Source organism: Gastrolobium bilobum, unplaced genomic scaffold, assembly GCF_033153095.1.
Source record: "Gastrolobium bilobum isolate Gb01-03AN ecotype WA unplaced genomic scaffold, APGP_CSIRO_Gbil_v1 utg10233, whole genome shotgun sequence".
Taxonomy (NCBI): Eukaryota; Viridiplantae; Streptophyta; class Magnoliopsida; order Fabales; family Fabaceae; genus Gastrolobium; species Gastrolobium bilobum.
In genome coordinates, this window is record NW_026896849.1 from 155,221 (window position 1) to 182,869 (window position 27,649).

At 32.6% G+C, this 27,649-nt stretch overlaps 3 protein-coding genes across 9 annotated transcripts; all 3 read left to right on the top strand.

Annotated features, from left to right (window-relative positions):
- The first annotated feature begins 2,311 nt into the window (after positions 1–2,311).
- LOC133302356 (F-box/FBD/LRR-repeat protein At1g16930-like) lies at positions 2,312–4,065 on the top strand. Of its 4 annotated transcripts, none has more exons than XM_061502123.1 (3): positions 2,312–3,309; positions 3,385–3,518; positions 3,629–4,065. In XM_061502123.1, exons 1-3 carry the CDS (start codon positions 2,568–2,570, stop codon positions 3,800–3,802), a joined length of 1,050 nt encoding a protein of 349 aa, XP_061358107.1. In that variant the 5' UTR covers positions 2,312–2,567; the 3' UTR covers positions 3,803–4,065. The 4 variants fall into 4 exon arrangements, with proteins under 4 accessions (XP_061358107.1, XP_061358108.1, XP_061358105.1 ...); XM_061502124.1 differs by having other exon boundaries at positions 3,415–3,518; XM_061502121.1 differs by having other exon boundaries at positions 2,312–2,469; positions 2,545–3,518.
- A 6,072-nt stretch (positions 4,066–10,137) lies between these two features.
- LOC133302361 (F-box/FBD/LRR-repeat protein At1g16930-like) lies at positions 10,138–11,921 on the top strand. 4 transcript variants are annotated; one of them, XM_061502131.1, is made up of 3 exons: positions 10,138–11,122; positions 11,198–11,334; positions 11,445–11,921. In XM_061502131.1, exons 1-3 carry the CDS (start codon positions 10,384–10,386, stop codon positions 11,625–11,627), a joined length of 1,059 nt encoding a protein of 352 aa, XP_061358115.1. In that variant the 5' UTR covers positions 10,138–10,383; the 3' UTR covers positions 11,628–11,921. The 4 variants fall into 4 exon arrangements, 3 of the variants coding, with proteins under 3 accessions (XP_061358115.1, XP_061358112.1, XP_061358114.1); XM_061502128.1 differs by having other exon boundaries at positions 10,142–10,274; positions 10,371–11,334; XM_061502130.1 differs by having other exon boundaries at positions 10,153–10,274; positions 10,393–11,334.
- Positions 11,922–21,630: 9,709 nt separating this feature from the next.
- On the top strand, positions 21,631–27,283 carry LOC133302343 (cyclin-dependent kinase C-2 C-like). Its single transcript, XM_061502106.1, has 8 exons — positions 21,631–21,969; positions 23,220–23,504; positions 24,136–24,453; positions 25,057–25,284; positions 25,492–25,589; positions 26,348–26,462; positions 26,550–26,891; positions 27,200–27,283. The coding sequence occupies exons 1-8, from the start codon at positions 21,631–21,633 to the stop codon at positions 27,281–27,283; spliced, it is 1,809 nt and encodes a 602-aa protein (XP_061358090.1).
- The last annotated feature ends 366 nt before the right edge of the window (positions 27,284–27,649 follow it).

Here is a 27,649-nt window from a genome sequence, read left to right on the forward strand (position 1 = left end):
AAACTACAGTTAGTTTAAATAAAATCCGATGCAATATAAAAAATGGGAAGATATTCTTATTATCAAATATTTTTACTATCAATTTATTATCACTTTTCAGCCGTTGGATCCTACTTTTTAGCAGACAATCTTTGAAAAATTTATGAAGAAAGAGGAAAAAAAACAGTTTTTCATATACTACCGGTAGTATATAATTTATTAAATGAGGTAAGATATTGTAACAACCAACTAGTGTTATTATCAATGTTACTACCAATCAATTTCACTGTTAGATCGGTTATGATAATCCAACGGTTATATTTATGATAATCCAACGGTTATATTTATTTTCATCTTTGTATAGTTATGATTCTCCATATTTGATGTAAAAGGATTAAATATGGAAAATCATAACCATACAAAGGTGGAAATAAATATAAAGTATTAAATATGGAGAATTATAACCATACAAAGATGGAAATAAATATAACTGTCGGATTAACATAATCAATCTAATGGTGAAATTGATTGGTAGTAACACTAGTTGGTTGTTACAATATCCTTCCCCTTATTAAATTAGTAGTAGGAATTTTTATTTTTTTTTGGTTATTGATAGTAGAAATATTTAATAGTAAAAATATCATACCTCATATTTTATAATTAGTAACAATTCAAAGGGAGTGTATTGGATTAGGATTTTAAAAGATTTTTTTGTGATAAAAAATCTTATAAATTTTAAAAGACTATTTAGAATTGGAGGGACTTTAAAGACTTTTTTAAAAAAAAAAATTTACAATCAAGATTTAATAAGATTGGATTTTAAAGGATTTTAGTATAATTTATAAGATTTGAAAGGATAATATGAATTTATAAAATTTTAAAAACTATATGAACTTTAAAGTTTAAACAAACATTCAAAATTACAAGAGTCAATAAAAGAAATAACAAAGAAATGCAAAGATATTAATAAAAAAAGTAAAACATAATATAATTTTCTCAATCAGTAAAACATAATATAATTTTAACAAACATTTAAAATTACAAAGCAACAACTTCACATATCTAAAGCTATACTAGTCCTCCACGCATTAGCATTTTCTTAGCATGCTCTTGGGTTTGACCAATGGGTTGAAAATTATTTTCTTCATTTGATATTAGAGCTATGCAAATATGATTATAAGACCCAAATTTTTTTATTTATTAAAATAATTCTAAATTTACATATAGAACCTGAAGTTCATGATAAAAATTCGTTTGAAAATTTTTGCAATTGATCTTAGAAACTTTGGGGTTTTTGTTCGATGTGATGAGAGTTTTCTAACCATATATCATATGCATGTTTTTATTGAGTATTCTAAGAAAATTTTAAATCTGAATTTTTGGATTTTATTACATGAAAGTTTAGAAAATTTCTCAAATTATTTTTAAACGATAAATTGAAACCTTAAATTGCTTTGGGGCTTTTGAATAACAAGTTTTTAGTTATCTATTGACACAAAAATTATTTGAAATCATTTTGTATAGCGAAGTAATTTCGTTCATGAATGTATTGCTACAAAATATAGAGTTTATATTATGAAAGTTTTAATTTTTTTAAATTGATATTGTTTCATTGATGTAAAACAAAAATTGATTTGAGGATTTTTTTAGTTCTCCTATTGTTTTTCCCATTGTTTTATGTTGTTTTTAATATAAAAATCACACTTTTTTGTGCCAAGAAAAATCGCGACCTATAGTTTGAAAAATCATTTTTTAAATTTTCAAAAGCTCTAAAAAATCCGCTGTTTTTTAGATGGATTATAATAGAACCTTGTTGATGTATTGTTTCTGAGTTGTTTTATGATGAAAATCGCTCAAAAAATTATTATTTTTGAGCTTTGACGAAGCTCTTATGGTGGAACCTGATTTTGAGACGGTCAACCTGCCAAAGGAAGAAGAAGACACTGAATAGAGAAATCTCAAGAAATCCTAGGGGTTAGAATGAGATTGTAAAAGAGACATCGTATTTATATTTCTCACTAAGTATCTCACGAATTTCACACCAATAAAAAATTCAATAAATGGATTGTTTTTGCTTTATTTAAAATTCTGATTGAATATCAACGAATTTAGATTTTGATGAACTCTAAAATAATTTTTTAAAATCATAATCTAATATCACGCGACTCTTTTCAATACTTTAAAATTCTAAATAAATGGAATAAATTTTTTATCCAAAAATATTTTATTAAAATCTTTTGAAATTTCAATCCAATAGAATCCCGTAATAAAAAAACATTAAAAAGAAAATGGATCTATACTTTTTGGGACCGTGAAGCATTGAGAAGTGAGAAGTGATGCATCGTGTTTGTATTTAAGACCTAACCCTAGCGCTAACAATAAGATATTCAGTTCTCTGTTTCCCCCAAATTAGGACGGAGTATCGTATCTCGCTGTGGTTGCCTCTTCAATTCTAAGGAATCGTTGACATTATTTTCATTCACTGACTTGGTAGGTACTTTATAGTTTGGCTTGTTAATTGTTTGTGTTGTGTTGCTCTGTTCCTATTTTGAGTTGATTTCTTAGAATTTTGGAATTGTTTAACTTTGATGATGAAGATGAAGAGACAGAGAGAAGAAGATCGGGACAGGGATAGTCTCAGTAACTTGCCTGATGAGGTTTTGCTCCATATAATGAAATTTATAAGCATAAAAGATGCCGTTCAGATTTGTGTCTTATCTAAAAGGTGGAAGGACCTTTGGAAAGATCTCACTATTCTCAAATTCGATAAATCCCTAGTTTTTGATGATGCAATTTTTGAAATATTTGTGTCTTCGATTCTGTCTAATCGTCATCACTCCACATCCATACATCGTCTTGATTTCATCACAGGGTGGCATAGATCCATTGGGTCCGAATTGTTTAATAGGGTCATGAGTTATGCTGTGTTGCACAATGTCCAGCAGTTGACCATCGGTATGCAATCCAATATCGTTTTTGAGCCGATATGGTTTTCGTGTCGTTCTTTGACATTTCTTAAGGTTTCCTTTATTAATTACAGACAGAGGATAGAAATTCCGAAATATCTGCAATTGCCGGCATTAAAAATCTTGCATCTTGACCTTGCAGTGTTTACTGCAAGTGACAATGACTGTGCTGACCCCTTTTCAACCTGTAACATGTTGAATACATTGATCCTTCGTAGCTTTCGTTTGGATGATGATGTTAAAGTCCTTCGAATATCTAATTCTAACCTTTCTAGATTGATCATAGGCCATCATCACTCTGGACAACCACCAGTTTACAAAATTGAGATTTCTACTCCAAATCTCAATTCTCTTACTATCATTGGTACTCCTATTTTCCAACTATCCTTCCCGTGCAATCTTTCTTTTCTCGAAGAAGTATATATTAACATCAATTTAGGGTTTCGGCGGCATTCAACTACTGATGCAGGTTTAGATGTTAGGACAGATTCAGTCATTGTAAACTGGTTGCATGTGCTGGCAAATGTAAAGATAATGACACTTGCTTCATGCACACTTTGTACATTATTAAATGTGAGTTTTACTTTAACTCATTTTTTTTGTCCAAATTTGTGTATATGTTCAGTCTCTTACATCTCAGAATATCTATTAACATATATCTCCAATTCACTCTAATCGTGTAGGATCTCTCAAAATCCGGTTTGACTAGAACACAACCTCCTTGCTTTGCTAGATTGGAGGCATTGAAAGTGAAAAAGCTACCATCTGTAAAAGTGCTTGATGAGGAGAAACAAGATGGGATACTGCAGTACCTACTGCAGAACTCTCCATTGGCCAGAGTTGAGTTCATTACATAATTCCTAGTGGCTGAACAAATCATAGTTGTCAGTAGCGGCCCGTAGTGCCGCTATCGTAGCGGGTAGTGGCGGTTGGCCGCTACAAACCGCGACGCTACGCGATATTGGCTGTAGTGGAAGGTAGCGGCATAGCGTAGCGGCAATACCGCTACACCACTCCCATTTTGGAATTTGATGGAGAATCCGGAGATGATGATGATTTTCTTCATTAGTTCACTTCTTGTACTTGACTATTTGACAATTTTATTGTTCATTTGTGTTTAGTTTTGGATCCTTCCTTTATGTTCCTTGTATTTGACATTGATTGTGGAATTATGTGTTTGATTTTGTGTGACTTCTTATGTTTGAGCATTAATACTAAAATTGGTATTGCCTCGTTTCTTGACTGATAGTATAATATATGTGGAATTAATACTTCACCGTAGCGGCAATACCGCTATTCGCTACACCGTTATCCCATTTTCGGAGTCGGCCGCTACCCGCCGCTAACTACTACCGGCAACTATGGAACAAATGCATAATCTTGTGTGTTACTTTGAGTCAGTGAAGGTTCTTGTTCAACTTTTCTATTTAGGCGATGCACAGCGAGGCTGAAAGTCTGGCTGAGTTTGTGAATTTAATGTCAAACGTGTGTCAAGTTAGGTTGGTGATATTTTGTATGAACTGTACGTGTAGGATTATTTGCTTTTGAGTTGAACTTGGATATAACTATAGTAATTTATGAGACTGCTGGGAATTGTCATTTTGTCAAGAGTTATATATGAATGAGTCTTATGGAAATTTATGTTTGGTGGGTATAGTTCAATATTTGCCAGAATTCTGAATTGCTCTTCGGGTCGATTCTAATCTGATGTAGTTCTTGTCTCTGCCGTATTTTGGAACTTTTTTTTTGTCTTAAATTAAATTTGCTTAATATTGAGTAGAAGTGGACAATTGATATTTCGAAATTGACAAATTTTAGTGGACATGTGAAATGTAGATTTGCTAAAAGTTTCTGGCGTCAATATACTGTGGTTCTAAGTGAGAATCTTTTTATTTTTATGATATTATTTTTTTTATGGCTCTTACATATTATTTTAATATTTTTTAGTATTAAAATTCGTGTAATCATCATTATTTCATTTATTTTTTAATTTCATTTTCATTTTCATTTTCTCATTTACAATCTGTATATTTCAATTTTTTGAATTTTAGTTTTCTTTTTGCAGTTATTTTTCAAATTTTTTTTAACAAATTACAATAAAAATAGAATTATATTTTAATAGATTGAGAAAATATATATTTTTTATTACATATATTGATTTTAATTAGAGAAAATTAAAAATACATTAATGTAACAGTAATTAAGTCATTGTTTTTACTTATTTATAAATTTTATCATCTTTTAATCTTATTATTACAAGCTATAGTAAAAAGAATATTTGGTGTTACAAATACTAATTTTATGTCTGTTATTATGTGAATTATTGTTGGGCAAAGTCAATTTTTGGCATTACAAAATAAAAAATAAAAAAAGCTTTGTCTATGAAGAAATTTTGATCCGGGCATGACCAGACTGGACATAGGCCTCAAGCAGTGGACACCTCAAATGGAATTGGACTATGACTTGAGACCATGATGCTTCCTATGCTAAGAGTTTTTAATTGTTTATGTATGTATTTTGAAGTCCATTCAATACCTATTGTGGAAGTTGAAAAAAAGTAGCTAATCCTAACCATAGGAGTGAGATTGGAAAAAATAATCACGCTCATGGTTGCATGATTGGCCATAATGTATTTTGACTGAAACATGTATGTATGCAGTGTGTGCCTCTCATACATATACTATGGTTAGTTCATCACATATATTAAATGAATATAATTCTGTGTGCTTAGAGTTATGGTCAATGATTATTTCTTAAAACTTCAGATGTGGTCCTAATTCATTTATCACATTTGGTGAGGAGATTTTTTTAATTCTAATCCACTAACCTCTGAATTTAGTGGGGTGAACTGAGTCTACCTTATGGGTTAAAATTTTAATTCATATCTTATCAAAACAACTACATTAACTCTTCTTATACCACTCTGTTTTGTTTTATTTTCTCCTATTGCTTTATTCACCTCCTTTGATATTTGAAACCTTGCATTTATTTTTCATCCTTAGCTAGTCTAACCTCATCTAATATTTGAAATCTTGCCAGGACGAATATGTTCACACTTTTGATTTCCAATTCCTCCTAGGTAAAATCAGTCTTGAGAAATGGAACATACTTATAACGTCGGGTTGCAGAAAAACATTTAAATACGGTAACTTGTGGAACATGTCATGGTGACTGGATATTACTAGTAAACTTGTATTATAGTCTTTGTGTAATATTGTCAGAGAATTAGATCTCGTTAATTGTACAATCTGTTTGTAAATACGTTCCACTAAAACCCAAATCACTATTTTTGTGGCCGTCACTCCTATGATGTTCACGCCAACAACTTCTTCATCCACGTTGACAAGAGATTCTCCAGAAATTTAGATCTCAGCTTATTTTCAGTTCTGTTAAATCTTGTTATAATTTCTCTCTTGATTGAATATTGTTATGTTAGATTCACTCGTCAATATACCTTTTCTGATTCATTCTCTCTCGTTTCTCTGAATTTCTATCTATTTGACTGGAGAGGAGAGAAATTAGACCTACCTATAATGGTTGTGTTGTCAGAAACTAATAAACGAGTAGAGAAAACAATGCCTGTGACGCATTATTTAGGGATCTCCAGTTGTCTGCAATGAATAAAAGTGAGTTAAAAAAAATAACACTCTCACTGGGATGGGATGAGCACTACTTAAAAAAAATAATTCATAATTTTTTTTTTTCTAAATCCAATCCAAGCTTTGGTCTTCTATTTTTTTTTTCTGTCGTTCTGGTCTGTAATTTTGTAAACATATGAAATGGAAAAGTACATACTTTGTTAAAAATATTTGAAATCAAATAAATAATACAAGATAATATTATAGCAATAATAACTATGAAGTTAAGCAAATTTCAAATTCAAAAGTACAACAATTGATTTTGTTTTATGTTTTTTCCACTGAACACTTGCGGTTTACCCTGAGAAGCAATGTGTATGCCCAAGATCTTCATGTGACAAAATAAAGATTTCTTCCCTTCTAAACAGTGCGTGCACTTATTTTGGGTATTGAAAATGACGTAATCATCATCTCTACTATTGTAAGAAGATTTTCCCATTTGGCTTTTTGAACACGTTGCTACTTTTTAATCTCTCATTTTTAGGTGTGTTGCTTTTGGAAAATTATTTTTCAGTGGGCATATCAAGTTTCGCAACCCATCTCTTGCAGATTTTGTTTTAATTAGAGTATTGTGTTTTCGTTATGTGACATTCTTTGAATTCTTATTACGCATAACGAGTGTTGTGAAAATCCCTCACGACACTCATTAAATTTAAGTTTTTTCTCTCTCCTAATTTGTGAATTCTGCAAACCTTTTTTGGGAACACAAGTTAATTAAACAAATCACCTTTTGCTATACACACACAAATATTAAGTGTAGTAATACCTACTATGCACAAACATATATGAAGTTAGAATTAAGCTGTATGTGATCCCGTAAAAAATAAGGGTTCACACAAGTGACTAGCATTTTAAAATGAAGTACGAGATTGACCTACACATACAAACACTTTATAATATGCAAACACTACATAAACATGATATGTAAATAAACCATTCAATTAATTAACTAAATGTCCAAATGTTGTGGATGTTCATCAGCATTAACCCCGTTGGGAAAACAATCTGGACAATATTGACCTCCACGATTCATTCATTTGAGGCTCCCAAATCAACATCCAGGTGACATCCAACATCTTCATCTTCGATAGATGTTTTTGGCCAACAATTTGGTAGAGCATCAGAATGTGGAAAATCGAGATTTAACTATTTAATCGGTAACGAAGAGTTGCCTGTAGATGAAATGTTAACAAACAGTTCAAGCTTCACCATTGTAGTTTGCTATTAAAACACATTGAACATCATATCAATATCATCATCATCAACCATTTTCAACACAACAAACTTTTCCATTGTACGAAACCGACAGGTTAACCGAGAGACAAATTGATTGCCTTCGAACTTCAATTTCTCATCCATTTTTGTCTTCAGACCGTCCAAGGGGTTTTTACATCGTATTTGTATTCCTATGGTTTGATCCTCAAATGTTCATATTGTAACACCTCCATATATTCTACCAATGTAATATATGAATATGAAAACTAAACTCAATATAAAGAAGAGAATTGGGTAAAGTAATTTGAGACAAAGATGGATAGAATGAAGGTAACAAGAGGGGTGTATCGATGTTTATAGGTGGGGGAGTGGAATGGTCATTACATTTTCAAATGAATGCCACAATAAGATCTCCTATCCTCATTTGAATTAGAAAAATAATATTTAATAAGTTTCGTGGGAAGGGATCTGCGAAACTCACGTATAAAAAAAATTAAATTTAATTAGTGTTACGGAGGTTGTCCATAAAGGTGTGCAAAAAAACTGGTTCAGTTGCCCTGCTCTTGATCTGACCTTGATCTGACTCATAAATATCTATTTTTTTTGAATTGGGTTAAATATTGAACCACTTATATCTATGTCAATTTTAGACTTGACTTGTTTTAATAATTGATCCAGTGACCCAAAACTTGACCCAGACCCATTTTGTGAAAAAAAAAGAAAACCAAAAATCACGGTAAGCAAATTTGGGGCTTATGTTCTCTCTTCTCCCGATAAAAATGAAAATAAGCTTGTTGAGGTGTTAGAATACAAACCAAGGTAACTTGTGTGTTCTAAATTTTAGTAGTACTATCACATATATAGTAAGAGGGAATTTGGATCATATTATATGAGTGATTGGAGATCAATGTGAAAATATATCTGTGATCCGGTGACTTTGAATCCGGAAGGGATTACAAATTAACAGGCTTTGATTTTGATACAACATGTGATAGGATAATAATTATTTTGTTTACCTGAAGATTTTATGTGCTATAAGTATCCAAGATTCCATGGGGTAGTCAAGAAATGAGATAGATTGCAAGACACTAGTGTTGATTAAGTAAGAGTTAGTCATACTACATAAATTGTTCGTAAATATCTGTTAATTTTAATTTCTTACATTGAGTAAATGGAATCCTTATGCTGATATTTTATGGGATAATTTAATGTTTGGATTGTTTTTTTTTTTTAATTTATCATCAATTTGGAGTTTTTTGGTGATCTAATAAAATCATGATAATTACTAATTGCAAATATCAATTGAGTTAGAATGAGCTACCCATGACACTAATTAGTACCATGGAATAGTAATATTAGCAACTTTATTGAAGAATTGATATTTATTCAACAAATATCAAATTTATTATATAATTTATATATTTTTAAACAAATAAATAATTAAATGACTTGAGTTTAAAAATTAAATCAATAATTATAAAAAAAAATCAAATAAAAAACAAGTTTTGAAACCAAGTTAAAAGTGGGTCAGGTCGGATTTGATCCGATTTTGAAACCAAGTTAGATCCACTTCAGAAACCAAGTCAGGTAAGATTTGATCTAGTTCTGAACTAGTTCAAAAAAAATTCAAACCAAGTCAGACCTAACTTGGATCAAATTAAATTGGGTCGGGTCAAAATACTTGACCTATAAAACCAAGTTGGGTCGAGTCGATACAAAAATTCGACCCGACCTGACCCATGCAGAGCCCTAGTTGTCCGCAACACTCATTTCATCACGAAAAAATGTCAAAAAGTGTCTCGGAAAAGGGAATATTGCACACTAAAAAAAAAGAAAGTAAGAAAAAGTAGTTTCATGGAAGATGTGTTCTAGAACTCAATACTCCTAGATTTTCATACAAACAAAACGTGAATATTACGGCTGACTTGGTAGGAAGAGCTTTGCCTCTAATGTGGTTCTACCCAGCTTGTATCGAACTAGTCAAATAATAGATTATCAGGTCGAGGCCGAAGTTTTTAATTTTTAAATATAAGTCAGATCAGACTTATAATTTAGACCTACACAAAATTAACGTGCTAGACCAATGCTAAGTGTTTTTATATAAATATGACTTATTTAAGTCAAAGTCTAAACTAACCTAATCTATGTACATCCCTCCTCACAAATTCCATGATTAAGTGCATGAAACTCTGTCTCGGCATTACTCATTGGTCATTGCAATTGCAACTATTATTTACTTCTTGTTTCTCCAAATTACAAAGTTGCCCCCATAAGCATTGAGAAGAGAGAAATGATTATTGGTTAACGGATAAGACCATTTAACAAAGCCCAGAGAAATGGTCAAACGGTTATGTGATGCATCGTTTTTGTATTTAACACCTAAACCCTAAACCTAAGTCCCTAACAACGTTTGCACACCATCGCCGCCGCGACAGAGTATCGTGTCTCGCTGTTTATTACAGTAACAATTTCTAAGGTACTGTATTGTTTGGCTTGTCAATTGTTTGTGTTATGTTGCTATGTTGTTCCTATTTTGAGTTAATTTCTTAGAATTCTGGAACTCAATAAGCAGTTGTTTAACTTTGATGATGAAGATGAAGAGACAGAGAGAAGAAGATCGGGACAGGGATAGTCTCAGTAACTTGCCTGATGAGGTTTTGCTCCATATAATGAAATCTATAAGCATAAAAGATGCCGTTCAGACTTGTGTCTTATCTAAAAGGTGGAAGGACCTTTGGAAAGATCTCACTTTTCTCAATTTCGATAAAACCATAGGTTTTGATGATTCAATTTTCAACATGTTTGTGTCTTCGGTTCTGTCTAATCGTCATCACTCCACATCCATACATCGTCTTGATTTCATCACAGGGAGACATAGATGCATTGGGTCCGAATTGTTTAATAGTGTCATGAGTTATGCTGTGTTGCACAATGTCCAGCAGTTGACCATCTGTATGCAATCCAATCTCGTTTTTGAGCCGATATGGTTTTCGTGTCGGTCTTTGACATCTCTTAAGGTTTCCCTTACTAATTACACACAGAGGGTAGTAGTTCCGAAATATCTGCAATTGCCGGCATTAAAAATCTTGCATCTTGACCTTGCCGTGTTTACTGCAAGTGACAATGACTGTGCTGACCCCTTTTCAACCTGTAACATGTTGACTACATTGTTCATTCGTAGCTTTCGTTTGGATGATGATGTTAAAATCCTTCGCATATCTAATTCTAACCTTTCTAGTTTGACCATAGGCCATCATCTCTCTGGACCACCACCTTACCAAATTGAGATTGCTACTCCAAATGTCAAGTCTCTTACTATCATTGGTACTCCTATTCTCCAACTGTCCTTCGCATGCAATCTTTCTTTTCTCGAAGAAGTATATATTAATATCCATTCAGGGTTTCGGCGGCATTCAACTACTACGGATGCAGGTTTAGATGTTAGGACAGATTCAGTCATTGTAAACTGGTTGCATGTGCTGGCAAATGTAAAGATAATGACAATTACTTCAAGCACAATTTCTACATTATTAAACGTAAGTTTTACTTTTAACTCATTTTTTGGTCCAAATTTGTGTATATATTCAGTCTCTTACATGGCAGAATATCTATTAACATATATCTCTAATTCACTGTAATCGTGTAGGATCTCTCAAAATCCGGTTCGACCAGAACACAACCTCCTTGTTTTGCTAGATTGGAGGCATTGAAAGTGAAAAAGCTGCCATCTCTGCCATCTCTAAAAAAACTTCTTGTTGAGGAAGTTGATGCGATACTGGAGTACATACTGCAGAACTCTCCATTGGCCAGAGTTGAGTTCATTAGATAATTCCCAGTGGCTGAACAAATGCATAATCTTGTGTGTTACTTTGAGTCAGTGAAGGTTCTTATTCAACTTGTCTATTTAGGCGATGCACAGCGAGGCTGAAAGTCTTGCTGAGTTTGTGAATTTAATGTCAAACGTTTGTGAAGTTAGGTTGGTGATATTTTGTATGAACTGTACGTGTAGGATTATTTACTTTTGAGTTGAACTTGGATATAACTATAGTAGTTTATCAGACAGCTGGGAATTGTCGTTTTGTTAAGAGTTATATATGAATGAATCTTATGGATATTTATGTTTGGCGGGTATAGTTCAATATTTGCCAAAATTCTGAATTGCTCTACGGATCGATTTTTTTAATCTGATGTAATTCTTGTCTCTGCTTTTGACTGTGCCATATTTTGGAACTTTTTTTGTCTTAAATTAAATGTGCTTAATATTGAGGACAATTGATATTTCGAAATTGAAAAATTATATTGGACATTGTTCACCTCCTTTAATATTTGAAACCTTTCCTTTGTGTTTCATTCTTAGCTAGTTTAAGATTCGGACGGATGTGTTCCCACTTAATTTCCAATTCCTCCTAGGTAATATCAGACTATAGAAATCGAACATACGTATAATGTCGGGTTGCAAGAAAAACTTATATATGATTTTTTAGATATGGTAAACTTTTAGATCATGCCCAGGTGACTGGATATTGGTAGTAAACTTATATGGTATTATAGTCTTTGTGTAGTATGTTCAGGGAATTAGATCTAAGTTTGTTTCAGTTTTGTTAAATCTTGTTATAATTTCTCTCTTAGCTGAATATTGTTATGTCAGCTTCACTCGTCAATATTCCTTCTCTGATTCTTCCTCTCTCTCATTTTTCTTTTCTGATTATTCCCCTCTCTCTCATTTTCTTTTTGTTTCTCTGAATTTCTATCTGTTTGACCAGAAATGAGAGCAATTAGACCTACCTATAATGCCATGTTGTCAAAAACTCAAACGAGTAGAGAAAAGATTGTGTCTCACACATTATTTAGGAATCTCCAAATGTCTTCAATGAAGCATGTGATTCATATTACAACCGAGTGATAACATGCTTAGAGTTCAATAATTTTTTTTTTTTAATTACTTGCAAGTTACTAGGGTGAAGCTAGTGATTCATATTACAACCGAGTGATAACATGCTTAGAGTTCCATAATTTTTTTTTTAATTACTTGCAAGTTACAAGGGTGAATAAAAGTGAGCTAAAAAAAATAATACTGGTTGGGAGGAGCACTACTTAAAAAATAATAATTCATATTTTTTTTTAAAAAAAATCGCAATTTAAGCTTTGGTCTTCTCTCTTTTTCTTTCCGTCCCTGTTTTTGTAGTCTGTAATTTTGTAAACATATGAAATATTCAGATCCATACTTTGTAAACAATATTTGAAATCAAATAAACTTATACGATACGATTATAGTAATAATAACTACGAAGCTAATGAAACTTCAAATTTAAACATACAACAGTTCTTAATTTTGTTTCATTTTTTTTCTACTGAACCACTTGCTGTTTATGTTTACTTGAAAAACAATCTGTATGCCCAAGATCTTCCTTTTACCAGTCATAGGATCCATTTGTCACTTCCTATGATAAATTAAAGATTTCTTCCTCTCTTAATAGAGCGTGCACTGGTTTTGGGTTTTGAAAATGACGAAATCATCTCTGTTATTGTAAGAAAATTTTCCCATTTGGCTTTTTGATCACATTGCAGTTTTTTAATCTCTAATTTTTATGTTTGATGCATTTAAAAAATTATTTTTCATTGGGCATATTGAGTTCCCCAACCTATGTCCTTGGAATTTTTTTTTTAATCAAGTATTGCGTTTCCCCAACGTGACACTCTTTTAATCTTCTTTCAGATAAAATGAGTGTCATAAAAAGCCCTCACGACACTAATTAAATGTAATTTTTTTTCCTGATTCGTAGGTTCCACAAACTCATTCGGGGAAAATAAGTTAATTAAACAAATCACCTTTTGTTGTACACACACAAATATCAAATATTGAGTGTAGTAATACTAAATTTTACAAACAGATGAAGTTAGATCAAGTTGTATGTGGTCTCGTCAAAAATAAGGGTTCACACAAGTGTGTTTGTCTTTCTTACTATCAAATTCTTTGTTAGCAAATAATTCATCTCTTAATTGCCAAGAATCATCCACGCCAACCACAACAATATCCAATTCTTGATCAGGTGATCCCAATTAGTAAAGGTTTAGTATTCACTAGCACTCCAGAATGAATATCACGCCTGTGATATACACGTACAAACAATCTATAATTTGCAAACACAACATAAACATGATATGTAAAATAAGCCATTCAATTAATTAACTAATTGTCCAAATGATGTGGATGTTCTTTGGTATTAACACCGTTAGGACAACAATCTCGACAATATTGACCTCCACGTCTGAATCAGATTCACTATCGTCAAGGGGAACTTCTTCATTGTCCTCTTCATCTCAGGCTCCCAAATCAACATCTATGTGCAATGCAATGTCTTCATCTTCAATAAACGTGTTTCGCCAACAATTTGGTGGAGCATCAGAATGTGAAAAATCGAGATCCAACTACTCAATCAATAACGACTAGTTGCCTGCAGATGAAATGTTAGCATACAACTCAAGTATAATCATTGCAGTCTGCTATTAAAACACATTGAGCATCATATCAACATCATCATTATCAACATTGGAGTCAAGCAACCTCTTCCATATTTTTCTAAAATGTAATAACTCAATGTTTTGCTTTGCTAGTTAAAAATGTGGAGAAAATAGTCATTTTAACTTGACTATAAATCTCACCATTTGTCCACACCCTACTTTGTGAGGGATTTTTAAAATAATAAATAACAAGTCTTTATTCAATTTTAATTAGTTACTCATCTCACTTGCATCTATAGTCGCACGTCATTAATAAAATAGAGTCGTTAAATGAGGGTAAGATTTAAACCAATATAAATAGATAATTCAACCTTATAACTTTTTTAAAACAAACATGTTCCAATTTTAATGTCAAATCTCTAATTTCATTCAGTTTTCAAAGTTTAAAAGTGTATATCTCTGAGTTTTGCTCTACTAATATTCTTACACGAGCCAATGTGTTGTATACCCTGCATATAATGCTGTTATTCTAAACTTTGACACTATTTTTAGTTTCATGAGTCAGCTATTTAGGTTCTTAGCACCAGACAATGATTGAGATGTGTTCATGTGATCTGTGTACCATGATATGTCTGTTTAATTTCATCATAAGATAATTATAACTTAGGGAATTCAATTTTTGACCTTTTATTCTTTAATTTAATTTTCCTATTTGGCTAACAAATGCAGCCTTCACTTGTATATAAGAACATACCTTTTCTCAATAACCAGTTTAGTTTGGACCTTTCCATATATCATTTGCTCTCAAATGTTTAATTTGTCTTATGTTCAATTTTTGTGAACATGAGTTATTATAAAGGGGTAGGATCATCTTACATCAGTATAAGACTTTTACTCTACCTCAACCTCTTTGCTGACCTCCTTTGCGACATCGACCTCTTTCAACAGGTGTTGGTGTCAAGACTTCAAAGGTCACTTTGGGTAACTGGCATACAGGATTTCTGGAGCTTAATTTGTTGAAATTTTTTAGGACTTAAGCCTCTTATTTTTTCCTCCCTTGCCAATGCTATTTTCTTTTTAAAATTGGAACTGCTAGAATGTTGTGACTATGAAGGATAATTATTTTGTGGTTTCAAAGGTTTCATCTAGATGACAATATGACATCTGAGTGCTATGCTGCCAACATTTATGCATATGGGGGGCATGAGTATACTTTTTTGGAAGCTGGCAAGTTCTTCATTTGGTGACAAGAAAGGAAGAATCTCATCACCCTTGAGTTCAGTGTGATGATTAAAGCTTATTGAATAGGAAAATTCTATGAAAAAACATGTCAATTGTTTGATAGTATGGAAAAACATGGTGTAATTGCTGGTAGATGCAATTATAATTCTCTCTTACACATTTTGGCCTGCAAAAGGCAAGATTAATGAGTAATTGCTTCCCATATTATGTCGTGACTTCTACAAAGATTATGGGTGGTCTTCAGTTGAGGTCCGCAATGCATGAATTGCTGGGTAAAACGCAATGCTAGGTCTGCCCAACTATCAACAGAGTTCTCTAGAAGTGCAGTAAACCACTCTAAGCCTGCTTCATTAAGAAAACACGAAAGGTTCTACAAAGCAAATAATCTGTCTCCCCGCAAAGTGACACCGCAGCTCTAAAGACGATGATGAACTCCCATCAAATTCCTTATGGCAGGCTCCTGGATTCCTTGAATGGTTGTTGGGTAGTATAGATCAGATGGTCAAGATTGTTCTCAGGGAACGATTGATTTTAATTCCTTTTTCTTATTTCTATTCCTTAATTCTTGAATTGTAAGTAATCTCACTTTTAAACTAAAGAATTGAATGAAATTGATTTTGCAATTAAAATTAGATTAACAAGTGGAACTAAAATGGTTAAGTACAAAATATCAACAATGAAAAGATTCTGGAATTCTTGAATCCTGGACTTCCCTAATGCAATTCGTATTCCTACATTTTTCCACTGTTAAGGCACTTTTATCACAAAATTTGACTTACTATGGCTATTTTAGTTGGAACTTCCTAGTTTCAAATTTGTTCCTCAGAAGGGTCTTTTCCCACAGTCTTCTGAATCTTCAAGAATTATATCAAATACCTCATTGGGTTCTCCCTAACCTCAAGGGTTTAATTAGCAAAAGAACAGAACATGATTTCCCAATCACAATTATGCTAAATTGATCCAAGATCCATTCCCATAGTTTTCTTGAACTTTAAATCAAAATCTTGCTAATCAAATGAGACAAAAGAAAATATTACAGTGTTCATAAAAGTAAAGAATAATCCAATCATCTTGAATCCCAGAAAAAGAATTTAGAAACCCATACTAACAAACGAAATTTGCTAAATCTGAACTGAAGGTAACATGCATTACAAAATATCCAAAAAATAGAACTCAAAGTGAAAGATACAGACCAATGCTTCAAGAATCGAAATTCCTAAACTACAACTAGAAATAAGTAGAGTGATCAGATTGCATGTCAATGTCAAGATGCATTGTCAATGCTCTTCAATGTCAAGAACTAGGAACAATTACACGCAACTTAACCAAAAGAGTTTCAAGAACATTCAAAAAGAAAAATATTACTACTGAGAAAAACTGAAACAAATTTTTTTTGAAAACTCCTAAGTCTAATTTCTCTACTTAACTAAAAATAACCACATATCCAAAGATTCATTGTTGTCCAACCATGCCTGTTCTCATCCAACGGTCCAGTTCTTTTTTTTTTTCTTCACTTCCAAAAAGTAACTCATGATGAAAATTAAATTTCATCGAAACTTTTGACGAAAACCTAAGAGGATAGGGGAGAGGGGAAGGTTTTCGGTCAAGCTTGATGGTGGTGTACAAACTGCACATTCGTTTAACACAAGGGTGTGTTGGTAAAGTATAGCTACACAAGTCAGAGTAAACAATAACATGTCTTGTCACATTGATAGGGTTCAAGTCACTGGGTAATGGATGATCACAGAGGTTCAATTAATGGCTGAAATAACCTCATCTTAGACCACTCAAGCATCATCAAAAATTCTACATCCCAACTGTGTAAGAGTTACCTTTTATGCTCTTATCAAGTAGCAGCTAACCTAAAGCACCAGATCGAGGGAAAAAGGAGAACTGACAATTGTCAGGTTTAAAAAGTAGTTATACATTAACAATGCACAAGCTAGTACAAGTTGGGTCAAAAGATAAATGGGCCAAAGGTCAGGATACGAAAATAAGGCCATATATATATATATATAGAGGCAGATCCTTTGATACCGGTGTCAAATTTAAAGTTTGACACCTCATCTTAGAACCGTTAGATAAAAAAACATCAACGACTCTGATTTGTAAGCATATGACACCATCGATGTTTTTTTATCTAACGATTCTAAGATGAGGTGTCAAACTTTAAGTTTGATACTGATGTCAAAGGATCCTGCCTCATATATATATATATATATATATAAAGAGAAAGAGAGAGAGTTAAGCTAGCATTATGTAATCGGAAAAAAACAAACTTTTCCTGTTGAAACAAAACAATCACACGACCCACATATTTGTAAAAAAAAAGAAAAAAAAAATAGAAAGCACGGAAATCGATCTATCAACTGGAATTTTTTTTGTTTTCATGTAACATTACATCCATTTAACTCATATATATATATATATATATATATATATATATATATATAGGGAATTAATTTTCTCATTTTACATAAGAATATTTTCTTATGTTATACACACAATATATGAGTGGGGTTCATAAAAAAATGAGAAAACCAAAAAATCAAGATAGGTCCCACATTTTAATTGTGAGTGTAACATGAAAAAATTTTCTTATGTAAAATGAGAAAACTATTTCCCATATATATATATATAACTTTCCTACCTCTTTTTTAGAAATCACAGCCCATTGTATAGTACCCCCAAGTGCATACTGACATTCGACTTTAAAAAAATTACATGGATCCAAACAAATATAGCTAAGAGTTAAAAAAAAAAAAATTATACCAGATACACTATACTTTTCTCTTTACGTCCTCTCTTCTTTTCCTTTTTTTTTTTATAATTAATTTCCTCTTAATAACTAAACTCTCAGTGCATATTGTATATGTTCGTCACTAAGTGACATGGGCCAAAGAAGTATATACTTCGACCAGAATATAGGAAGCCTGTATGGGTTTAGTATTGGACATCTGCACTTTCTAAAAATTTCATTTGTAGACAAGTGCACCCCCAACTTAACAAATTGGACTAACTAAATTAAATTACCCAATACCTTGGGTATCCACTAACCCAGTTAGTAAAAAAAATTCAAGCTTCTTTCACGTTGCATAAGATAGTGTACCTCATGTTGTGAAACAAAATTAACTAACGTGGGACTCATTTTAATTTTATTTTTATTTTTTAATGGATCTCACCTTAGTTTTATTTCACAATATGAGATACATTATTTTATGCAACATAATATTAGTTTTACCTTTTATATATATCCATTGGCAAAGTCCACATATAACTCTGCCACTCTATATACCATTGTGCTAATTAATCTTAGCTGCTGACAACTCAAAGTACCAGGAGAGTGCTTCTAGTGCAGCTCTACTATGCTGCTACCCCAAACTTAAGAGGTTTGTCCACACTCTTATTCTCACTAAGCACTTAGAATTGCTTTATTATATTAGACTTATCAGACCCATCCACTTCAACATTTTTTTTAGCTCAAGTTCCATTTTACTTTTTACAAAGACAGCAATTACACTTGACACTGTAAGCAAATCAAAGGATCTACATATTATGTACAACATCACACACATTTGTAAGAAGTTAAAAGTGGTCAGAAAATTAATCTAAACAAGAAAAGACAAAAGTTACACATGCTAAACCATCCTAAGCTCTAACTATAACTAATACACTAACAAACTAACCAAATAAACTACTTTAATCCTATTTAATGTTTCATTGAGCGTCCAATAAAAAAATAAAAGTATTATCTTTATTCACATGCCTGCTCCAGCAATGCTTTAACCATCTAAACTTGATTGGAAATAATTTGATTCTTATCTTCAAATTTAGAACAATTTGTCTTATATCAAATCAATTGATTATTTTATTTTGAATCAAATATTTCAAAAGTGGGTTGGCTGGTTTAGACTCTATATAATTGAAGTTGCCTTCTCCTAAGTTAGTATTTTTTCTATTTAAGAACACGTGATTATTAACCAGATGATCCAAAACAGAAATAGCAGAACAATCATTAGAATCTTCATCCATGAAATTCATGACTTTCAAGACATTGAAAGTCTTATTTTTCTCATTGACCCTCATAGTCATTTCTCCTGTTTCAACATCAATTATAGCATCCTCCATAGCTAAGAATGGCCTATCCAATATAATAGCCACATCCTTGTCAGCTTCAAAATCAATTATTATGAAATTTGCTGGAAAAATAAACCTAAAAATAATCTATCTCCTTCTTAAATACTATTCTTGTATTTATAATGGCTCTCATAAACTATTATGCATAAAAATCATGGGTACGGAGCCATTGTCAAAGGGAAAAAGTGGATGTCATTATAAATTATGTAAAATTGTGTTATTTTAAATTTGATAAAAAACTAGATAAAAGAGAAGAGAGAATGAAAAGAAAAAGTAAAGTTGTGGATCCATATCTTTCTAAGAGCGAAATGACACAAAGTGTATTATTTAAAAAGAAAAACATTTTTTCCATGTTGAAGTAACGGTCGTGGCAATTATAGAAATCGTTTTATCAGGTGGTTATTTATAGGCGATCACGAGGAAGAGGATCTTGTGTCCATGGATGGGTTGAGCCTTTGGACTTAAGTTTAATAGGCCTCTCTAGCGGTATAAACCCCGAACACCATATTTTTTTTTTCAAATAAACTTAAAATTTGGATCATTTTCTCCAAAATAGTGCAATTCACACGAATTAAGCCACTTTACTGGTTCAGTCAAATTGACATAAAAAAACGAATCGAATGATGTCCACCCGTTAAAGTATTCTTTACCTTATTTAATTCATTTTACTTTATATTTTTTCATTTTTGGGGCCACTTTATGACAAGTATTGCAGCACAGAAACGGCTTTCTCAAAATAAATTTTTACATTTTTCTTGTCATCGAAAATTGTATCTATCTCTCTTCAAAAAATAATGATAAATACATAAAAAATTTCTTACAATTTTATAGCAACAATTATTTTGTCGGCTTTCGTTTGCATTGTGACATTTTGTGTCCAAAATCTTTCACAACATTATTATTTGAGTTTAGTTAACATGAACCAAAGGAGATATATTAAGGAGCTAAAATAATATTTTTTGACCAAAAAAATTATTTTAATTGGAAATGTGACTGTATTTTAACTTAATAAAAATATAATCATGCTAATAACTCATAAGAAAAAAATTATATAAATAAAATTTCTCAATAATAAAAAAAGATTTGATGTTGGTCCTTTTAAAGAACATATAATTGTATTCTTTTAAAGGATATAAAGTTGTGTCCTTTTAAGTGAGAGAAAAAGATACACAATAAAAATTATGGAGATAAAATGAGTGAACACTAATTTTAAGTAAAAAGACAGTAATAAGGACAAACATTTTTCTTGTAAAAAAAAAATAGTTATATCCAATTATACAGAATAGAAATATGGAAGGGTAGGTCACAAAAATAGAAAACTGGCCAATAATAACATTAACAACTAAACAGGTGTCAAATTACAACACAATCCTGCATTCTCCTGATGGAGCTGTTGCAACAACTGCCACCATTGCATTGCACAGAGTCATAACATCATACATCACTGTCTTTCTCATTGTCCTTGTCTATATCCAACCAAAGCATGAAAAAGCAACTAACTCAAAATCATAACACATTCTCCAAATCCAAACTGTCACATTACACCATATTTTTTTTCCTATTTATTTTTACAATACAAAAAAATAAAAAAATAAAAATGAACCATTTCAGGCTTGAAAATCCTCCACCCCCTATTCTCCCGGGGATCTCGCATGCCCAGTTGGGAAAACAGAAAGGATTGGTCAAATTGAATACAAGACAGAGAGAAACAAAAAAAAAAAAAAAAAACAGGGGAAGAGAGAGAAAGAGAGACAGAGAAAAACAGGGGAAGAGAGAGAGAGAGAGAGAAACAGGGGATTGTTGTGTTCCACAACAAAGCTACCATTTTTCCTGCAATTCCAAATGCCTCTGTTTCTGGGTTCTTCTCATTGTCTTCTTCTGTGACTCCCTTTATATTCTGGGTACAGCAACCGCATTGGGGGGTGTTGATGTAGGGGGGAATTTCCCCTACAATCATCATCATAATCATCATCCATTTTTTTTAATCAAAAATGGGTTGTATTAACTCCAAAAATGCGGTTGCCGGAGATTCTCCTCCGTCGCCGGCGGTCGGTGACATTGTTGAGGTTGTTCATGCATCTTCGAGGGGACATTCTGGGTTATTGGTTGTGGAACCAAGAACATCATCAGAGGAACATAAGAAAAATTTCAGCAAGAACAACTCAAAGAAAAGTAGTAGTTCTTTCAGCTTCAAGATTGGGTTCTCTCATAGGTATGTTGAGGCTGAACAGAATGCTGCTGGTTGGCCTTCTTGGCTCACAGCTGCTGCAGCAGAAGCTGTACAAGGATGGGTTCCTCTCAAAGCTGATTCTTTTCAAAAGTTAGATAAGGTACTATTACCTATTGCTTATTGCATTGCACCATTCAAATTTCCATTCTTTTTTCTTTTAATAAAATGTTGTTTTGAGATATACAATGGAAAATATAAATATTATGATGTAAGAACGAGATTTTTGTACTGCAATTCATTTTTAATAATGTATTCAGAAAGTATATAATTATTATATTAAAGTTGTTTTCCTTTTTTTCTTTCCTTTTGCTGAAATAAAAAAGAGAAAAAAAAATAACTTTAATATTATCATTTATAACTATGTACTCGTAAGAATATATGCTTAAAGACGAATTCCACAATAAAAAAGACATTCTGTGACAAAACATTCGATGGACCTTAGCCCACGAACCCGACTAATTAAGTTACCTATGAATTGGTTGGTGAAAGAAAAAAAAAACTATGTAACTTATTGGAGCTATTAAGAAGGGTGGTCCCATCCCTAATGGCATTGGTGGAATATAGTTAAGGGCAATAAATTTTTGGTGCTACTGTTGCACTTAGATTTAGGACATCTCATCAATAAAAGCATTACACATCAGATAAGAGAGAAAAAAATTGGCAGAAAAAAAAAAAAATTGGCTGATATATCATATTTTTATTGATAAGATGCACTCAATTTTTAGTACAATGGTAGTGCCAAAAATTTATTCAGGGCATAGACAGTGATTCTGAATGCCAACGAGCTTGATCTTTAAATGGTAGGAGGGGACAGTTGATTTTTAAATTCGAAGTTTTTGACTTTGGAGATAAATTCAGTTGAAATGCAGTTCATGTCACTGTACTAGTCTAATATATAATAAAAGTATTTGTTGTTCTTTTACTTTCTCTTTTTTTGATGTTTTTTACAGTCCTTAAAAAAAAAAGTCATAATATTAATTTATTCTGGAATACTGAAACATTTTTTATCAAAATAACAGGAATACTAAAGAATTTTAGTTTATATGTAATTTAAGTTCTTATTGTATTCTTCATTGAAAATGTTGCCTTAAACTAGTAAAAAAACAAAAAATTATTTAACGTTATACTGGTGAACCAGCTGATGATGAGTTAGGAACAAGCATGTAAAGATCTTAGTTGAGCAAGCTAAACTTAGCGTGTTCAAATTCTTAGCTCAAAAGTATATTTTTTTGGTTTACAATGATTAATTTCATTTTCATTAATCTGTATTTGCTTTGTCATGTTGTGTGTGAATATGTGGTCAACCATTTTGGTTTTATGATTAGTTTTTCAATGTTTCCGTTTTTATAGATTGGACAAGGTACATATAGCAGTGTGTTCCGAGCACGTGAAGTTGAAACTGGGAGGATGTTTGCTCTGAAGAAGGTGCGTTTTGACAATTTACAACCTGAGAGCATAAGGTTCATGGCAAGAGAAATAACAATTCTCCGTAGGCTTGATCATCCAAACATCATGAAATTGGAGGGTATAATCACTGCTCGACTATCAAATAGCATATACCTTGTGTTTGAATACATGGAGCATGATCTTGCTGGCCTAGTATCACGTCCTGACATTGTCTTCACTGACTCACAGGTTTGTTAGCTATCTCATTTCTTATAAATCTATGTCTTTAAAGAATGATATGCAGTATGCTCCACATTAACATTGATTGAACAAATCACCAAGCACGTGAATCAGCTAGTAAGGGGTTGTTCTAGTTTAACCAGTGGTTTCGAGTTCTAGTTCCTAGAAATGCATCTGTACTAAAAACTTGGTAGGGCGAGTTTTGCTGTCCATGTGGTTCTATCTGACGCGAATCGGACTAGTCGAGTAATCGATGAACTGATTGATTGAACCGAGGTCCATGGTAGATGTCCAATTTCTCTGTTTTTTGAAAACTAATAAGAAGTATTTGGCTGGTTATATCTAATCTCTATGTTTCCAAATTCATAGTTACAGTGTGTAGAAAAGCCATAGTTTTTTTTTCTCTTTTATACTCATTTACTTTATTTGAATAATATAACTCAGTGCCACAAACTTTAAAGCTTCTGGGAGAGACAATTATTAAGACTGCATTGGTGACTCACTTTGTTATTTTTTCTTTTGGTTCCTTCATTTTTCTATTTTTCTTTCACCATTATTTATTTTTGGGGGTTCAAAAGTTAGCTAGGCCACTTTTCTACATTGAATGTTACATTTTTGTTCACTGTTTTCCTCTCCACAGATAAAGTGTTACATGAGGCAGCTATTGAGTGGAATTGAGCATTGTCATGTACGTGGGATTATCCATAGAGACATAAAAGTATCCAATATCTTGTTGAACAATGAAGGTGTTCTCAAGATAGGAGATTTTGGATTAGCAAATACAATTAGCCCAAATAACAAGCATCACTTAACAAGTCGTGTAGTGACTCTATGGTATCGCCCTCCTGAGCTCTTGATGGGATCAACCAATTATGGAGTATCAGTGGATCTATGGAGTGTAGGCTGTGTATTTGCAGAACTTTTTCTGGCGAAGCCTATCCTTAAGGGGAGAACTGAGGTAATCCTCATAATTGATGTATTGTATTTAATCATTTATTCAACAACACATGCATTTGTTTGGGGTCTTAATTTGTGTGTAAACAAGAAGCAATTGTTTTTTACTAGTGAAAACAGTTTCTCCATGCCTTTCAGATGGTATAGTCATTGGGACTGTTATGATATTGTTAGAGTATAATATAAACCATTAAAGAGATTCTCACCTAACAGCTTAAGCTTTTGAGTTGAATTGGTTTTTTACATGATATCAGAACCTCGTGTCCCGGGTTCGATCCTCACGGCCGCCCCCCCACTTTCTCTTGTGGAATTTTCTTAGTACAGGTAGATGGACCTGTGCATTATCCATCCTTTAAGCCCAGTGGGTTCTCGTGTGAGGGGCCGTGTTAGAGTATAATATAAACTATTAAAGAAGCCCTCGTCTAACAGTTTAAGCTTTTGGGTTGAATTGGTTCTTTACAAATATTATTGTATATACAGTTCAAAGAAAGAAGTTGTTAATTGTTAACTAGAAAATCATATATTGAAGTTAAGATAACTAAGGGATAAGAAGATAACACAAACCATGCACCAGTTCATTAATTACACTTTAACACTGAGTCTACAGGTTGAACAATTACACAAAATTTTTAAGCTGTGTGGTTCTCCACCTGATGAGTTCTGGAAGAAGTGTAAGCTTCCTCATGCAACAATGTTTAAGCCTCAGACTAGTTATGAAAGCTCTCTTCGGGAAAGGTGTGCAGATTTTCCTGAAAGTGCTATAAACCTGCTAGAGACTTTACTGTCCATTGACCCCTACAAGCGTGGGACTGCCTCCTCTGCCTTAATGTCTGAGGTAAATTCCATTGAGTTTTGTTTATATATTGTTTATCCTCATTTTTAGAAGGATTCTTATTATGATAAAGAATAGATGTTCCATGCGTATACTTCATTACTGTTATTCTTAAAATGTTAATTTGTTATGATGTTTGCACTTGTTATCCAAATTATGTTTAATTAATTTGGATTTCTGACTTTATGTTTCATGGTATACTCTGTGTAGTATTTCAGCACCAAGCCATATGCTTGCAATCCATCAAGCCTTCCAAAATATCCACCTAGCAAAGAAATGGATGCTAAAAGTCGAGACGATGAATACAGGTAAATTATTGTGGTCTTTATTCAACATCAACAACACCTTTATCTCAAATTATTTGGGGGTTCATCTTATATAGAAAGTTGTTTTCTTTTATGGCCGATTCGTTACATCTTATGCATGCATACATACATAGGAAGAGTTTATAGTGATCTTTATTATTCATTAAAAATTGTCATGGAAATAGCTATTCATGCAATTGAATTTTTCTCCTGCTTTGAGTCTTATTCCTAAGTCTTATTCATTAGGTGTAGTTGATGGGTTAACATGTCTTGGGTTTAGACATTTTTGGGCTATGATTGAGAAAAAATCCAAGTAAGTAGAGGAAAATTAATATATTGGATTGGTTTGGATTGGATCGGATTGGTTTTCATCAACCTATCCGAAAACCGATCCAATCCAATTAAAATTTGCAGTTTTTTTTCGGTTTTTGATTTTTCGGTTTTCGGTTTATTCGGTTATCGGTTTTTCAGTTCGGTCACCGCGGTTTGAATCGGTTTGGATCGGTTAATGAACACCCCTATTATGTGTGTTGTGCTTGTGAAACGAAACTTATAGGTTGCATAAACTTCAGGACCTAAACATGAATGCACAATTGGAGTGAAAATTTTGTTTATCATCCTGTCTATATTCATAACCTCCTATTACTTTGAATGTTCATATAAACCATTACCAAGCAAGTTATTTAAAGTGGATAGTGTACCTGATTATGGTTTCTAATAAAACTGAGTGCTTTATTTCCTATTTCTATGATTACTCTCAGGAAAAAGACGAGTGTAGGTAAAATAAGAGAGGCTGCAACATCAAGAAGGCAACAAAGACGAGTCTCTAAAGTTTTGCAAGAACCGAACAATTTCAATAAAACAACTTCAAAAGAGGTACTCATTTTTTATGTACAATGCTTCATGACATGAAGATTAATACTTTTGTTTACTTACCTATCCTTCTTTTTGAAGGAAATGCAGAACATTCCTCAAAATGCTCGTAGAGATGATGGTAAAGCACATCTTACAAGGGGAAAAGGAGGAGCCATGCACCAACCAAAGCCTGCATTGGATGCAATGTCAGAGGCTTCTCAAATGATGAATGATGCTAATGGTAAAGGCTATAGTGTCCCAACACAGGTCCAAGGATCTAGTGGCTTTACATGGGCAAAAAGAAGAAAACAAGATGCTTCATCCACACTATCAGATGGCTCAAGAAGCAAAATCAGTGCACTTGATCCAAACTTTGCAAAAGGCACATATGATTTAACCAAACAAAGGGTATCCATGGATTTTGATCCTGCAGAACTGATAAATCCTCAGGTAGATATGAAATCCTCATGTGACTGTAAACAAATGCTTTAGATCACACAAAACCACAAGGTTATCATTGTTAAATTAAACTCCAAGTGCCACTTGCTGTTAACACAAACTGACATGAGCTTCAGACTTGGCAAGTGTGTACTAACACTTGATATATGTATAGATGAGTTTATATGCATGTGCATGCAAAAAATTCCACTTTATTTCTGAATAGTAGATGTAAAATGAATTTTTTATATTGTCCAAAATACCTATGTATTCTATTTGTATCATGTTACATATTGTGTTCTTTACCAAAAATTTTACAGGGCCACAGAGAACAAGGTGCACATTGGAATGAAAATGGTATGCGGCATGCAGCTCGTAAATCAAGGTTTGGAAGAGGTAAATAATGTATTTTTATTTGGGGCATTGTTATACATACAAAAGTTAGACTTTCATCTATTTCTATTTTACCATTAGATTCATTTACCTCTGGAGCTATGGCAGTCAGGGTCACATGAATTCTTTTCAGCACATATCCATTTATAATCCCACGGCTAGGCCTTTTGACCTATTTAATGTGACAAGGAAAATATTTTATCCCATTGACTCAAAATTTAAATATTTTGTCAAAATAATACAGTGAGACATACATGGCGAGTGTACGCATTCAAGTCGCGCACCTTTTCCATGAGCAACTTGAATGCGCACACTCCTGTGCGTATCTCACTGCATTATTTTGACAAAATATTTGGATTTTGAATCAATAGAGTAAA

Bases quoted from the DNA above. Each gene is read 5' to 3' on its own strand.
- LOC133302356 (XM_061502121.1), top strand. From the start codon at position 2,568: ATGATGAAGATGAAGAGACAGAGAGAAGAAGATCGGGACAGGGATAGT. The intron at 3,519-3,628 runs GTGAGTTTTACT...CTAATCGTGTAG, and splicing joins CACTTTGTACATTATTAAAT to GATCTCTCAAAATCCGGTTT.
- LOC133302361 (XM_061502128.1), top strand. From the start codon at position 10,384: ATGATGAAGATGAAGAGACAGAGAGAAGAAGATCGGGACAGGGATAGT. The intron at 11,335-11,444 runs GTAAGTTTTACT...GTAATCGTGTAG, and splicing joins CAATTTCTACATTATTAAAC to GATCTCTCAAAATCCGGTTC.
- LOC133302343 (XM_061502106.1), top strand. From the start codon at position 21,631: ATGGGTTGTATTAACTCCAAAAATGCGGTTGCCGGAGATTCTCCTCCG. The intron at 25,285-25,491 runs GTAAATTCCATT...TACTCTGTGTAG, and splicing joins CCTCTGCCTTAATGTCTGAG to TATTTCAGCACCAAGCCATA. The intron at 26,463-26,549 runs GTACTCATTTTT...AAGGAAATGCAG, and splicing joins ATAAAACAACTTCAAAAGAG to AACATTCCTCAAAATGCTCG.